The sequence below is a fragment of the Malaclemys terrapin genome, chromosome 5 (assembly GCF_027887155.1).
Source record: "Malaclemys terrapin pileata isolate rMalTer1 chromosome 5, rMalTer1.hap1, whole genome shotgun sequence".
NCBI lineage: Eukaryota > Metazoa > Chordata > Testudines > Emydidae > Malaclemys > Malaclemys terrapin.
Genome location: NC_071509.1, coordinates 102,971,113 through 102,987,379, shown reverse-complemented (window position 1 = coordinate 102,987,379; position 16,267 = coordinate 102,971,113). Strand labels below are relative to the sequence as shown.

Sequence of the window (16,267 nt, the reverse complement as noted above, 5' to 3'; positions counted from 1 at the left end):
AGAAAAAGGGAAATTAATCACAAGTGGGTTAATATTTTTAATTTTAAAACATTTTGTATTCATTTACTTGCAGATACTTCCTCAGAGAAAGAAGTCCATCACTGAAAGCATATGAACTAGAGACATGCAGATGAATTACACATGCTCCCATACTGTGAAAGACTGGGAGCTAGCCTGATGTTTCCTTGTAACTTTATTGTTCTTTGTTTTTTGCCTATAGCTCCTTATCTCTCCAGTGCATGTTATTTGTACCTGGTGAAATCCCAGTGGGGGTGGTGATGATGATGGAGACACAGATAAATCCTTCACAGATGTGATCTTCAAGAACTGGTTAAATTATCTGGGGAAACACCACTCCCTTCCTTTCCTTTTGTGGAAGATGCTGCCCATACTGGCTACAGAGATCTATAGAAACATCTCATGATACAACATTTAACTACTGCTGGGGATTAAGAGGATGTTGCATCTGATTTGAATATAAAATGTTTAAGCACATTAATATTGTGATCTTGTGTAAGAATCACAATCCATTTTATTTAATTTCTGAAAATTATTTGTTGTGCCATTTTGAATTCTGCACTCATTTCTCTGCATATATATTTATTGGAATGATAGCTCTTCAGAGAAGCGGCTGTCTACTACTCTGTGTTTGTACAGTGCCTGGTATGAATGAGCCCCATTTTAAGTTGGTCCTTAGGCGCTTCTGTAATAAACATGATTATTATTAATAATAGGTTGACTGACGAAAATGGCAATCCTACTTTTTAACATCATTTGCCTAATAACTGTAATTGTGTCGCACGTTGTTCAGTTTTCCATGGTAGACACTGAACCTGCTCCCATTTAAGTCACGGCCAATTCTTCCATTTATTTCTATAGCAGAAAGCTTGGGCCTAAAGCCTGCAAAGGATATGATCATAATTCTGTGTTTGTGTATATATTTATATAAATGGAATATTAATGGCAATATTCCACTGATTTATATTGACAGTGGAAACAAGTTTCTATTTATAGAGGATTTTAGTAATTAATAATGCTAAACATAATTGTCCAACCTTTAATTTGAGAACACAATTACATTTTAGATAGAATAGTTCTGTTTAAACCATGAAACTTTATAGGAAATCAGCATGACAGATGTTTGGCCAACACTGCATGATGTAATCTGCTCACAGTATTACTGCTCTCTCCCTTCATATATTTAGTAGGACAATTCTTGTAGGGATTGTGCCACAGCCTGTTAGGGCTCTGCCTTACATAGAGGTAAGTCTTGTGCCTTAAGCAGTAGGTCACATGAAAAGTCTAATGAATGTTCTTGCTGAATCAGTAGAAATTTCTTAGTGTGAGTCTAATTTCACACCACACCTTCCTAAATTGTACCAGGGCAGAGTTTTCAAGTGGACCTACCAACCCTCACGGCCATATGCAAGATAATTCCCACATTAATAACAATCCATTTTTATTCCCATTAGTGTACAAAGACTTTTGCATTAAAATAATAACCTTCAGAGATTAAATGTTTTCAGCATTTGAATTCAGACCCAATGGAAAACAATCCCTGGGAAAGGATTTTTCTGCAATTAAATTAATTCCTCCAAGCGCTTTGTTTTTTGCATTCAAGGAGACAAATCCCACCCTATTTGGTCACACAGACCAAGAGGAACATGACCAAAATCCTAAATTAACCATTCTCTGGAGAATAACTATTTTTTCATGATTTTTTTAGAAACCTGTGGCATAAAAGCCCAAGTGTTCATTGAAGCTGCTATCTCTGCATGGGTATGAAGCTAGCTTACAGACACTGTAGCAGCAGATAATTTAACTAGCAGACAACTGATTAATGATTTGGCTAATAAGGGTGAGATCATGGAAAATGCTAATGCAGTGCCTTAGGAAAATCCAATTATAATGTAACCTAATTCAATTCAGACTCTCAGCAGGTGACCAATGTTGTGGGAAGAATACCCCACACTCGGCTGTAGTGAATGTTCAAAACAGACAAGCTTCTGTATATCTGGTGTTTCAGCCAACAAACCTCCATTTGATTCACTTCAGCCCTTCTGCTCAACTAACTATGAAGGTTGTGCCTTCTATTTGTGAAGCTTAACTCATTATATAGTTTGAGGAACCATTATCTGGCCTAAGCAGAGATGACTCAACATGAGTCATGCTAAAAAAACAGAGTTTGCAGTGCTAACTTTTTTTTTCTTGGTATGGACACAGGGTTTTTAATGGTTAGTTGGCTAGGGCCTGATTCTGTAAATATTTACTTGCACAAATCCCAGTGAAGCTAATTGTGAGACTTTGCTTCTAATATGGTGGGAGCGGAAGAAAGAGGCCTGTTTACCTTTTGTGTGATGCTACATTTCCCCAAATCCAGGCACTGCTTCCCTCTGAATTAGTGCTGTAACATTAGAACAGCACACCTCAAAGAACTGTTTTTTCTGTTTGACAGACAGGGGGGGGGGGGGGAGGGAGAATCAATTAGATTAAACCTACGGTGATTTATTTCTACAGGATTGTTGTCTCCAGTTCCAGTGCTTTGCCCAATCTGGATAATGGAGCTTCTTTCACTTTCTTTGGAAGATTATTCCACCTTTTATCAGATCTCCTGTTACTCCCCTATCTTCAGTCAATATTTTTCTTTCCCAAATATCATCCCATTTCTTCTTTTTAACTTTCCCATTTAGCTTTCTCCAACTTATTTGTATTGCAGTGGTGGATAAAGGAGACCAAATATACAATCAAGGATGTGACATACTTTTGTGGTAGGCTAGCTTTTTCATAAAGGTGTCCGTTGGAAGATGTTTAAAGTTTGGGAGTCTTAAAATAAATCGTAGAGAAGGGAGATTAGTGGGCAGCATAAATCAAGCAGTCAATGTTGACATATGACAATGATAAAGATTTGCTGAAAGAGTCATTTTTTAAAATATTGAATACAGAACTTTATTAGAATAAAGAAAAGAGTATTTATTATCCCTAAAACTACTGCCTCTCTCTGCTTTACTGTAGAGCTGCTGCCTTATAACCTTTCTCAGCCCCATCACACTTCCCTTTCTGCTACAGATTTAAAGAAATAGTACACGCACTCCCAAAATGCAGATACTAAATACAGCATACCACATGGCTCTGCAGTTTATCACATGGTTATCACAACCCACGTGGGGAGGGGGGAATAAATATGTATTCTATATAATATTCTATACTTAAATACCTTGAGATGCGGTGTAAAAGTTTCCTGGACATAAATTTGTGATGGCTGTATTACTCATTGAATAATTTCCAGCCTTCATTTCAGGCCATACTGTACTTTAGGGATGAAGAAAATATTTTTGTCAGATTAATTAAAAGAAAAGGGTGGGAGCTGTTTGAAGTTGCTCAGAAGTTCTGAATACTAGAATGAGTGTTTGAGGATATGGATTAATGAAAAGAACATGGGTAGGGCAGTGAAAGGTACCTGTACAATTTGTCTCATAGGTCTGCATATAGTAATACAGATATGACAACCTATGTGTGCAATTCTGTAAATATAAGGGGAAAATCCTGAACCACTTTACTCTCCGCCTTGAATTCATTCATTGGTTTTCTTGCTTGCCACATCAGTCCACATAAACTGAATCCCAACTACATCTCTGATCTTGACTCGGACTTTTCCTTCTACTCTCTAACCTTCTCCCAGTCCTCTCTCCTTATAGTTCCCTTTGTCTCCTTCCAGTCTTTGGTATTGCATCTTTTGTCATGCAGTCTTATTTGCTTGAACTGTCGTCAACATTTTACCTGCCAAGCACCCTTTTCCTTCCTCCTCCAAATCTCCCCTTAAACCTCACTTTCAGGAGTCCTTCCAAATTTGTCCTCTTCACCATTAAGTTTCTATGCCCTCCTGCACCTGGACTGCTATTTCATGTTCTATCTTGCCTATTTTAGTCCATGTCGATACAGGGGTTTGAGCTCCTTGGGGGATTGGGGCCTTAGACTGTAACCTCTTTGGAGAAGAGAATTGGGTGGTATTCTCCATTGTGTAAAGTGTTATGTTGCTATATAAATGGTCATTAATTATAGCAAGAATGCTTTCCAGCAGCTCAGCAACAAAGACCTTATTGTCTGTGAAAACAGTAATTTATTATACCCAATTAATTAAAAAAGAGTTTAAACATGAGTTACATAGGTGTACTGGCAAAAGACTATTCTATTTGATGGCCCGTGTTGTACACCAGCCATGAGTCCGGGGTGCTCTTGATGATAAAATGCTTTGAGGTTCTAGGAGCATGAAAGACCATGTGAAAACCTTAGTCTAGTCTAAGCATTAGCAAGAGTTTGGCATCACATGAATACAATTTATGATAAGCTAAAGCTCAGCCTCCCTAGCTCCCATTTGTTTGTCTTACCTTACCTTGATAAACTGCAAATTACATCATCAACCCTACCCCTCACACCACCCTCGCACTGCGTTTACAATATACCTTTACTTTGGTTGAAATAATCCCCCAAATTCAAAAATACCTGTGAGATTTATTTAAACCAGATCTTAGTATTTTAACTTTATAAAAAAGATTCTTTTTTCTTCCTTGCTGTAAATGGTAGACAGTGTCTCTGATTTTGCAGATGCAAGTTGAAAGGTGTAGAAGACACCATGGCAAAGTAATGTATTTTCTTGATTAATAAAACACACTCCCACCATAAACCTGGGTGCTGGTTAATTCTGTGTTTTCACTTACAGCAGCCACTGCCTCTGTTTCTTCTCCACCTGCCCCATAAATAGAGAACACCCAGGTGCTTCCTGTTTTGAGGATTGCTTCTGGGAGAGCAATGGGCCCATGCTAGTTACAGATCATGCAATAAGCTCATGGGGAAAGTTGTGTGTATGGAGTCAGAGAGGTCAGACAAATGAAGGCAAACAAGTCAGTTACATGGTGAAGCACATTTATTAAAGCAATCTGTCAATCAGCATGTGACATGAGACCCATGGGCTTGAAAATGTGGATCAGAACTGTGTTGGCCCAATAAAAGGCAAGAGAACAGATTAACTATCCAGCTTTTCCAGGACTAATGTGGCTGATGGCATTTCCCATAGCTGATGGAAATGCACTTGGGCAGGGAGAAGGGTAACCTGATAAAAGGATAGGTTACATCTCCAAGAGAAGAACAAATCTGCTTTTTGGCACCTCTATCACCATTCCATATCATCACTCAATTTCTGTTATGGGTTAGTTGGGACAGAAAAGGGGCTGTCAGAGAAATGTATTGGGAGGAAGTTTTCTGTTCCAGCCTACAAGCGGTGTTTCTTCTGCGTGCACAGTGGGCCTAATTATCAGCTCACAGCAGGGTAAACCGAGTTAATCCATTCAAGTCAATGGCATTACACTGGTGTAACTGGTAGCACAATGCTTCTGCTGAGAGTTGTTGCCGGTGCCCACCCAGCTCCCACTGGCCCCCACTAACTGTGGCAGTGGCTTAAAGCCACAGTGTAGCCCTAAGAATAAGCAATCTGGCATGGATTTCATAAAAAACAACCTGACTAGAACTTGACCTGAACTGAATGCTTTTGGAGTCTAGAAAAAGCTCAGGTAACATCTTACAAAAATATTCATACTGTATTTGCAGAGTCTGTTCTTGCTAGTTCTCGTTCAGCCTGGAAGCTGCAGACCAGACCAGAAACTGGAAGTACTAGAAATATTGCTAGAAAGCATGTCCTAATATTCAGATAAAGCTCAGATGAGTTTCTGAACTTTTAGGTGCTATCCAAACTTAAGCTGAGATTTACCTATGGGGTTTATTGATCAGGTGCTGGCTGGGTCACACAATACCAACACTACTTCTTTGCTGACCCATCTAAATCTGAAGGTACGTAGTTGGGTGGCTAGTCCACCCCCTACATACACACACACAGTCTGCTTGAGCTGAAAATTACATCTCTAGCTCCAGTGTAGACATACCCTGAATCTGCAGATCAAAATAATGGGCCAAATTTATCCCTGGTGTAACTCCACTGAGGACATGGTCACACTGACTAGGATGCTATGGAGATGCACATGGTATATGAATCTATATGGAAGAGCATAGAACAGACATTCAAATAGAGATGTTAATTTCACAGAAGTCAGTTGATTTACACCAGGAATGAATTAGGTCCAAATGTGCAAGATATGTGACTTGCCCAATCATATTCTTTCTAGTGCTTAATGTCAACAATTTAAATAGCAGCATTGTTAAATATTTCACTATGGATAATTTCTGCAGACGCAGCCAGGTATTTTGGGACCATGGGTGAAGCTGGGGCAGAGTATGAGTGCGGTGTATCTATTTTAGCCTGATAGACAATTGATTTATGATGTCTTTGACCAATAAAAATAAAGTCTCCAGAATAGGAATATACCTGTTAACCGAATTTTTGTATTAACATACATCTGTCGAGCCATAAAAAATATATTGCCAGAAAAGTGCCAGTTAATCTGAGTGGGCTATTAATTTAATAGTGCTCCCATGGAGAGGCTTTGACAGAGCTACTACTGACAAACTTTCCATAAATTCCCACTGTTCCACAGACGCTTATGACAGTGTCCAGTTTTCTCACTCCTTTCTCCAAAGTCTTTTGCTCTGTAGTCACAGCAAACCATCCCTTTACATTTTATGAGCCAATTGAGAGTTGTGAGAAGTAGAATTCCCATGTGCAGGGGGCTTGGAAAGCTATTGCTGTGCTGACAGAAATCTTTTCTCCCTTTCCCCCCCCCCCAATAACTGAACCCTGATTTAATAAAAGTTTTCTCTTTAGTGAGTGAAAACTTTGAAGCTATAAAGCACTTGCAACCCATTTGTAGTCAGGTGTTACCATTATAGCACAGATAAGAGACACACAGAAAAAGCAAACAAAAAACTTTCTGTGGTGGAGGGAGTGAAGGGTGCTGGTAGGAAAGTGAACTTCCTTACCGCTTTCAAGTTTAGTGTGAACCAAATCCATGTTATGAAAATCTAATTAGCTCAGCAGCTCTAGTTAGTTTCTCCCCATCATTGTGGGTCTGGGTGTTTTTAAAAGCCTGTATAACTTTTGAACATGCTGGGTCTTTCCATCATCATTTTAAAAGAAAATGGTAAATATATAATGTACATTGATTCATACAAATTAGATGATATGTCAATACTATGTGTTGTATTTATAATACTGAAGGCCTTCAGGACCACGAAATAAATGCTATTAATTCTGGCTGACCTTTGTTTAGAATATTTCACCGAGTCTGTACATTTCTATTGAAGGGATATTAATTTCTATTAAATTCCATCGGCTGTTTAAAATTTTTTATCGCTTATTCTCTTAATTCTATAGTTTTTTAGAATACATTCTATAGACACCTATTGAAGTTCTATACAGTTCTATTGGTTTTGTCACTATTAAATTCTACATGACTTCTCCGTAGTCACATGCAAAAAATGCATGCACATAGCTCAAGTACTCAGATAGCACTATGCGTATATGCAAGATGTGGGTTGCATGTACATGTGAGCGGAATCCCCATTTGTGCACACACTGAATACTTGCATGTCGAAATTATGTCCATTCAAGTGTATATACCCTTATGAAGATTTGAGCCTTACAGACAAACACATAAGTATACACGTGCTCTTTTCCCAATGTACATGTTGTGTTTCCTTAACACACAACTTTTCATGGTCCTTAATTTGAGTAGGAGCAACTGTCCTGCAGTGCACCATGGAATAAGACTGACACACAGGAATGTTGGTAAGAAGCTGCTCTTTGTTTACTGGCCCCAGTCACAGGATGTGGTTACTAAAAGTTTTAACTGTCATATGCAAAGGGTCAATGTCCACTGTCTCACGAGGCTAGTGTAGTACAGAAAGTGAATAAGATTTGTTTAATGCCATTGAGCTCCAGCTTCATCAGGCCTCACCCAAAGCAGTGCCAGTCCAAAAACTTTCCTCCACTCATAATATTTTATTTTCTGGGCTAATGGTGTCTCCATAGCCAGAACTTCAAAGTACTGGCCACTAACTTTTCTTTTTCAGCTGTTGTTTGCTTTACAATAGTTACACATCAGTGAAGGGGAAGGACTCAGCCACAAACGGTTACGTCAGACTCACTTCCATGACTATCCACATGGGTAGTGGTTGATTAGCCCCAGGAGGCCTACTGCAAGTGTAACACCGACAGACCCCAGGCATTGGTGGGCAGAATCAAACAAGGGACCTTTGGAGCTTAGCGCATGAGCCTCTACCACATGAGCTAAAAGCCAACTGACAGTTAGCTAAGGCTGTAGAGCAGACCCATTTAATTCTCTCTCTTTAAGTGGTCACAGTGTCACTAGATGGGACAGAACACCACACCCAGATGGTGTGCATGTTACATCAGTTTTGTGTGATGTCCTCTTTCCAGCACCCTTTTGCTGCTCAGATCCAAAGTTATAGAACATCTCCTATGGGTAACAGGAGATTCCTATGTACTCTGTTTATTTGACCCTGCCTTGTCTCAGGTTTGATCCTGTAGACCAGAAGAGTTCCTTATGTTTCCACTATCAGGTAAGGTAGTGTCTTCAATGTCTGCTATCATGTGTCTGCCAGTAACCCAGATTTTTCAACAGAACTCTGTTCCTTGGCTAGAGCATTTGGGAACACACCCTAGCATCATGCTGGTAGTTATTTCTAAGGGCTCCTATGGACCCCAGTCAGACCTAGGCAGCAAGCATTCCTTAATTTTTCTCTTAAATTGGCAACATTGTGATGATGCATTTCATAAGCCATCTCCATTCTCTGATATGCCAACGCATGAGTCTATGGATGATTAGGATTCTTGCCCAAACATCAGGAAATACAGCCTGACTCCAGTAGCACCGTTCTTTGTGGCATTGTATGCATGCATCAAAAATGCAACATGCTGACTCCAATTTGATTTCTGCTCCAGTCATAAGGTCTCTAGCGTATTCAAATATGTCTAATTAAACTGCTCTGACTGAAAATCACCTTGTGGGTGATAAGGGGTTGTTCTGAACAATTCCTGACATCCTTCAGAAGGTGACTTTCAAAATCCCTTGCTTGGACAGAGCATATCCAAGCTAGAAATCCATACACTGAAATATATTTCTCCCATAGCACCTGAGCAACAGGGGTGGCTCTATAGTCTTGGGTTGGATATGCCTGTCCGTATTGAATAGAATAGTCAGGCACTATAAGAATGTTCCCAACATTCTTTTTGTCTACTTCTAGAGACAGGATGCCAGTGCATACCACATCCAAAGGTCTGCTGCTGGTAATGGTCTCCAGGCACACAGCTCTAGTTAGTAGAGTTTTTCTTTGAATCCACTGAGCACGTCTCACATTTCCAGTAGAACCTACTCCAAATAAGTTCCAGGGTTCTCTCCATTCCCAAATGTTCAAGGTTGTCATGCAGGGCTCTCATGGCAAGAGCTCTCCACTTCCTTGGCCGCACTAGTAGTTTTGCTGAATTTGTAAAGGGTCTGCTGTTATTTGGTGCAGCTCTTTCTTGATCAGCTTTACTTTGCTCCATTCTCTCAATAATAGTTTAACTTCTAGGGTAAACCAGGTAATTCTGGCTGGATTTTGTCCCTTCTTTTTAGCAGTCGGAGTGTCCTGGATATCATTGTCCTACAACTGGGCTTCTTGCCAGTCAGCCACATTGAGCTGAGATAATGGAGATTGATCCAACACAACAGCGTTCAGAGGCTAATGGAATACTTTCAGAGGGCTGACCCAAAGTTTCTGTGACCCTAGGTGATTTATACTGTAAACAGTTCTTACTCCTTCCATAGGAATCACAACCATCTCTATTGCATGTGGGTGGCAGGATAATGCATCAGATCTATATCATTTCTCCCTGATTGGTACTGAATTCATATCTAGCTAGCCAAAGTGGATACCCATCTCTGCCCTGTAGCATCCAGGTTGGGACGTGTTAAGACATAAGTCAGTAAATTGTTGTCCATTCACTTTTGAAATTGAACAACATACAGATAATCTTGAAATTTTAAGACCAAAATTCCAGCTTGTGAATGAAGCACTGAGTCTCATTATCAGAATCCTCAGCTGGCAAAAGTGACAGGTTTCTCATTTGCCTTCACCTTCTTACTTTAGCAGTGCTTCCAAACTAGCATCAATTTGTAGAATAAAGGGCTTGTTTGGTTCAGCAAAGACTAGGACTGGGGCATGAATTAAGGAGTTGTTAATCTCCTGAAAGGCCTTGTCTCATCTCATTGAGTCACAAAGGATTTCCAGGGATCATAATGTTTCTGTTGAAGAAGTAGGGTTGCCAGGTATCCAGTTTTCAACCGAACACCTGGTCGCAAAGTGACCCTCTCTAGCCTGGTGAAAATGAGTGAGTGAGTGAGGGTGGGGGAGAGCAAGCGATGGAGGGAGGGGGGATGGAGGGAGTGGGGCCTCGGAGAAGGTGCAGGGCAAGGGTGTTCAGTTTTGTTTGGTTGGGAACCCTATCAAGAAGCTTTGTGGACTTAGTTTTTTACTTGCATTTCCTTTTCTTCGTGCTGGGCTAGTATTCTCTAGTATTCATTCAATGGCTTCACACTAATAGCATAATTCTTCACAGATCTGCAGTAGTTGCCACTAAATCATAGAAAGGTCTTGAGGTCTATGTAATGTTGTGGACACAGCCATATAAGTGTGTGCCTCTATTTTATCAGGATCTGTACCTTCACCTTTTAAAGACACAATATGACCCACCTATTTGACTGATCTGCGACAGAACTGGCATTTATCGATTAATAGCTTTAGTCTATAGGCTTCTAACCAGTCTAATGCTTTTAGAAATCTTTCTTCATCTTCCGCCAGAGTTCTTCCAAACACAATCAGGATATCCAAATAAACAACTAATACTTGTAGCAAATTCATGTCTCCCACAACTTTCTTTGTGAAATGTTAAACACGGCAGTAAAGAAGTAAACTTCAGAGCCTACCTTTGGTGGGAAGAAAGCTCTCATTCTTGTATTACATTGATTCAGTTAGAGTCCTAATCAGAGCCAGCTTCTACCCCCCAACTTGATTTACAATAGAATCTCAGAGTTACAAACACCTCAGGAATGGAGGTTGTTCGTAACTCTGAACAAAATGTTATGGTTGTTCTTCCAAAAATTTGACTGAACATTGACTTAATGCAGCTTTGAAACTTTACTATGCAGGAGAAAAATGCTGTTTTTATCATGTTAATTTAAATGAAACAAGCACAGAAAGTTTCCTTACCTTGTCAAATCTTTTTTCAAACTTTCCCTTTATTTTTTAGTAGTTTACATTTGACACAGTACTGTACTGTATTTGTATTTAATTTTATTTGTCTCTGCTGTTGCCTGATTGTATATTTGCAGTTCCAAAGGAGGTGTGTGGTTGACTAGTCCGTTCATAACTCTGAGGTTCTACTGTACCTGGAAATGTTAGAGCCAATCTCAATTTTATTTTAAAGGATATTGCAGGCAGAAGGTGAGAAGCTCTCAAATCTCCTTTGAAAATGTAACCAATGCAAACCCAGGGCTGCCCAGAGGGGGGGCAAGTGGGGCAATTTGCCCCAGGCCCCACAGGGGCCCCCACGAGAATATAGTATTCTATAGTATTGCAACTTTTTTTATGGAAGGGGCCCCCGAAATTGCTTTTTGCCCCAGGGCCCCTGAATCCTTTAGCTGAGGATGAAAGCTGGTTGCTGATTTTTAAGATCTGAAGACCTTGTTTTAATTCACATTCCCTCTATGATGTGGTGTCCCCCTGACACTTGCCCTGACAGGGTTAAGGCAAGTCTGAGGGGCCAATTAGCCTATTAGGCAGCAAGCTGGGGGGAATTAAGCCTGCAAGAGAAGTCTTAATTAAAGAAAGTCATCTGGGCAGGAAAAGGTGGGGCCTATATAAGCCGGGAAGCTGGTAACAGTTGGAAGTGCTGGGAAAGGCTGTAGTCGTTCCCTGGAAAGAGGGAGGAGTATTTGAGAGGCTGCAGAAATGTACAGGCTGCAGTTGCTCCCTGGAAGGAGGGCGCAGTGAAGCTGGCAGACCCAGAGTAGGAAGGAAGAGCAGGTAGATTAGGAAAGTGTTCAGGGAAGGTACAGGATGGAGCAGACCTTGACTGCTGACTAGAGGATCCCTGAGCTGGAACCTGGAGTAGAGGGCGGGCCTGGGTTCCCCAACCACCAGTGGCACCAGTGGGGCAATGCATAGGCAGGCTGAGTCACAAAGAGGCCGCAGCAGCTCCTGGAGCAAGAGAGGGGCTGAAGACAAAGAGATAGAGGTGGAGGGATGGCTTGCAGCCATGGGGAGAGGGGTCAACCTGGCGAGCTATTCCTCAGAATGCCCAGGAGGAGGTGCCATAACTATGGTGAGTACAGCAGTCCATCACACAGCCACGCAGGGCTGCCCTTTGGGGACTGTTGAATCTATAGATGTGAGTCCCTTGATTTGGGTGAGGAGCACTGCTGCTCAGGCTGCCACCGGTGAGACTAAGGTCACTGCAAGCCTGCCACAAGAAGGGCAGCTCGACAACATGAGAGCTAGTGTGGTCTCCTGAACAGAGCATGGGCCAAAGAACAAAAGGATGCCTGCATTTTAATCCCACGAGCATGTACTCTATCTACAGCCTTGTTCATGGAGTTTAATCTTTCCTACACTGTAAAATGGGTATTATAATAATAATGCTTCCTCACTGCCTAGTTTTAGCAATGCACATTTGCATACAGCTGTATTAGTGCTCATAATCCCCAGAAGGCTCACACACACCTGCAGTGGTCTCCCAGACTCAGCTTATTTGGATAGTTCTCCCTTGCAAAAAATTTTAAAAGATTGTCATATTTGTATTAACCCCAGCCCTAGCTGCTTGGACTCCAATTGTCCTGTAATAGGCAGTTTGGGGCTCATGACAATTCTTGCATGTGTATTTTTATATTAAAGTAGATTGATTAAATGTTGGGGTGTCCCAAAGAATCATCTTGATAACCATCTTCAAAATCCTCAGGCCTAGTTGTGTTTACAATGGACAAATGGTTATGTTTGCTGGGTGTGAAGCTCGGGAGGCAAACTGATCAGGCATGAAAAATTGTTTCACTGGCCTGTCCAAAAATGCTTACAGTGACTCTACATAGAGTAACCCGTCTTTAAGTAGATGATTCCAGTTTTTCCAGGCTTTTAGTTCAAGAATACTCTTTCCATCCCATATATCTGGTTTACCTGATTTTTCTGTGTTCCTGCAATCAGTATGCTAAAAATGAGACGAAGGATTCAATAAGTTTATCCTGTCCATTTCTTGCTGGTCTTTAGGACTTTGGTTGTAAGCGTGTCTACACAGATTTCCTAATATCTTTAGGAATATAAATATCAGTGACCATGGGTTCTCCATAAGACCACACACACATCTTCAGTTCCTTCTCCAGTTCTCTTTGCTAACTGTCCATCATCTAGCAATCCTCACTGTTATCAGGATTTCCAAATAAATCTGTTTTGAATATCCTCTGGTGTGCTGCGGCGCTTCCCCCCGGAAAGTGTAAATAGAATTTCTCTCTGTTGTCTTTTGTTCTTTATGAAACATTAATAATAAGGGAAAACCCCATTAACAATGTTTACTAACTATACATAAACACGTATAGCTAAGCCTTGCATATCTTGTTGCTCTGGCTGATTTCTGGTGGATCCCATAGCATAGAACACAGTGAGCTCCACTAGAGGGCTCAGGAAACTATTTAAAGGGCTACCACTCTATTCCTATATACTACACTGTTTTTAATCAAGAAAAGATTGCTGGTGTGGTGGGTATCCATAGTCTAATTTTTCCAGTTGTTATATGATTGTGTATTCTTTGGATTTGCACATGTACCCAGGTACACTGTATTGGGCAAAAATAGGGGGAAATATTACAAGATTAAATATTAATTATTGATTTCCTGGCCAATATAGCCAGTGAAGTGTTTGTTTTTTCAATGTAGAATTCATTTGTAATCTTCTGCATTGGCTTTTAACTTCCATTCATTTAAGACAGGAAGCACAGATCCTTGAAAGAGCTTTCGTAAATAGACTCAGCAAAATATCTGTAATAGTAACTAAACACTGACTCAATGTCCTATCACAGAATTCACAACTATAACAACAGTCTTAAGAACAAATTTGGAAACTCTCTCTGGAATATCTGAGTTGTCTGTTTGTCCCATTAGGTGATTCTTAGTTATACAGAGAGGCCGAATTTCTAGAGGCTAGAATATGCAACTGGGAATGGTTTCCACTCCTGATTCTGTCACTGACTTGTGTTACCCAAAGCAAGTCACTTACTCTCTCTCTCTGTCTCATTTTCCCCATCAGTAAAATGATGATACCTGCCTCACAGGGATGTTGTAAAGTGTATTTAATATTTGCAAAATGCTTAAGATCATTGCATAGGTTATTTTCATGTTGCATAAAGAGGGAGGCTTTCTTACTGAAGCCTATATGTGACTTTGTCTTGCAATATCAAAATGTTTAGGTGGTAGGAATGCTTTTATAATAGCTATATCTGTTTTTTACACACACACACACACGCTCTGAAAAGAATACTTCATTTATATGAAAATATAGTGAACAATTAAAATACGACTTAGAAATTGAAGATAGAGAGCTATTCATTAGAATTGTTCTCATGACAAAATCCTGCTCTCAACAAGTCAGATAGTAAAATAATCATCAATTGCATCCAAAGAAGTGGGCTGTAGTCCACGAAAGCTTATGCTCTAATAAATTTGTTAGTCTCTAAGGTGCCACAAGTACTCCTGTTCTTTCATCAACTGCATTGTGGGCAGGATTTGGCCCTTAGAAAAAAGTGCTACTCTGTGCTATTTTGACCTTTTTTATGATAACCCACTAGATGGAGCTGTTGTTTTGATGGATAAAGCTCTTCTGAATAGGTTGCTGCAAAAGCTGATAAAATAGGATGTAGAACAGATCTGCACTGAATTTTGCATGTCACAGAGCTAAACTGATTGACAGTTCTGACTTTTAGAGATGCTTGCCTTTAATGGACAACTCCATTGGGGTTAAACTTTCATATTTGAGAAAGAAATGCTTTTCTGCGGCCATCCTTATTTGTCTGCTTCAACCCTCTTTGATTTTTTTAATCTCTAGTTGGGGGACCTGCTGAAAAGTTGCTGTGTTCATTCTTCCTCAAACATATCCCTCCCCCGCTTCATGGACAACAGTTTAAAACAACTTAAAACACCTTAGTTATAAAACATGTCTAAAATCTGTGCACTGAGAAAGCTTGCTTAATGAGTTAGAGAGAGAAATATACCATTGGGAAGGGGGAGAAGGAACCAACCCTAAGCTTACAGTGCTTAACAAAAAAAGTTATTCAAACCTTTAAGTGTGAGAAAGAAAACAAGGATTAAGTGTGATTGTCTATTAAGCACGTTTGTCAACTTTTTCCAAAAGAATAATATTATGGTGTATTCAGAAACCACAGATACATCCACACACCACTGCCACCGATACCTCCGCATAAGCTATGCGGGTACCCATGGCTGCTCACAGAACTGTCTCAAACCTTTTCAGAAGCACATTTGTTATCCAGGTAACCAAATAACTAACTTAATACATTACTGAATAGTGTAAACAGTTTGCCTGTGAGGGGGTTAAGCTTATCTTCAACATGGGTGGTGCAGACAACAATGAGATTACCCCCCTCCCAAGAGTATAAAGTGTAGTGTGACCTGTCCTAAGAATACTTCACCCTCTTCAGATAAAGGGGAATGAGTGTACACCAGTTATACAACATTCTAATACGATAGTTCAGAAATACTGGCTAAATTCTGTTCTATTACCCTTATGTAATCCTTCTAACATCAGTGGAGTTGCTCTGAGAGCAGAATTTGGCCCATTTGTTTTTAGGCTTATTTTAGGCTTAGAGTTTAAGCAAGCAAACAATGTTTAATCTTTCTGTTTAACTATCGGATTCCATGGCAACAAATTTCCCTGGGACCTAGATCAGACCCAGTGCCATTCAGATTGGGATTGCAGCGTTGGGAGTGTTTTATGGGAGAATTATTTGGTACCAATAAGTAGCTTCTGCCTCATTTGAAGCTACCTAGAATGAGTTTTCTAAAACTGAAAGCTGTTAAACACAAATTCCAAAGTTCAAAAGCATCTAAAGTATCTTTTTGTAGCCCAAACTTCCAGAAGAGGCTTTCCAGAATTTGGAAACATCCAGAGCAGGCTTTGCATGAATCACCCCAGGTTCTCTCTACAGTTCCATGACATCCATGACACTCTTATAACAGCAGCTCTCCTTCGTTTATAACATTTG

General features: G+C 40.2%; 1 protein-coding gene across 1 annotated transcript in view; it reads left to right on the top strand.

Moving 5' to 3' along the window:
• The window catches only part of TNIP3 (TNFAIP3 interacting protein 3), a 36,330-nt gene extending 36,038 nt beyond the window's left edge, over positions 1-292 (top strand). The window contains exon 11 of the mRNA XM_054030604.1: positions 74-292. Coding sequence (XP_053886579.1) covers positions 74-105 — 32 coding nt within the window. The 3' untranslated portion in view covers positions 106-292. The remainder of the gene's footprint in view (positions 1-73) is intronic.
• The last annotated feature ends 15,975 nt before the right edge of the window (positions 293-16,267 follow it).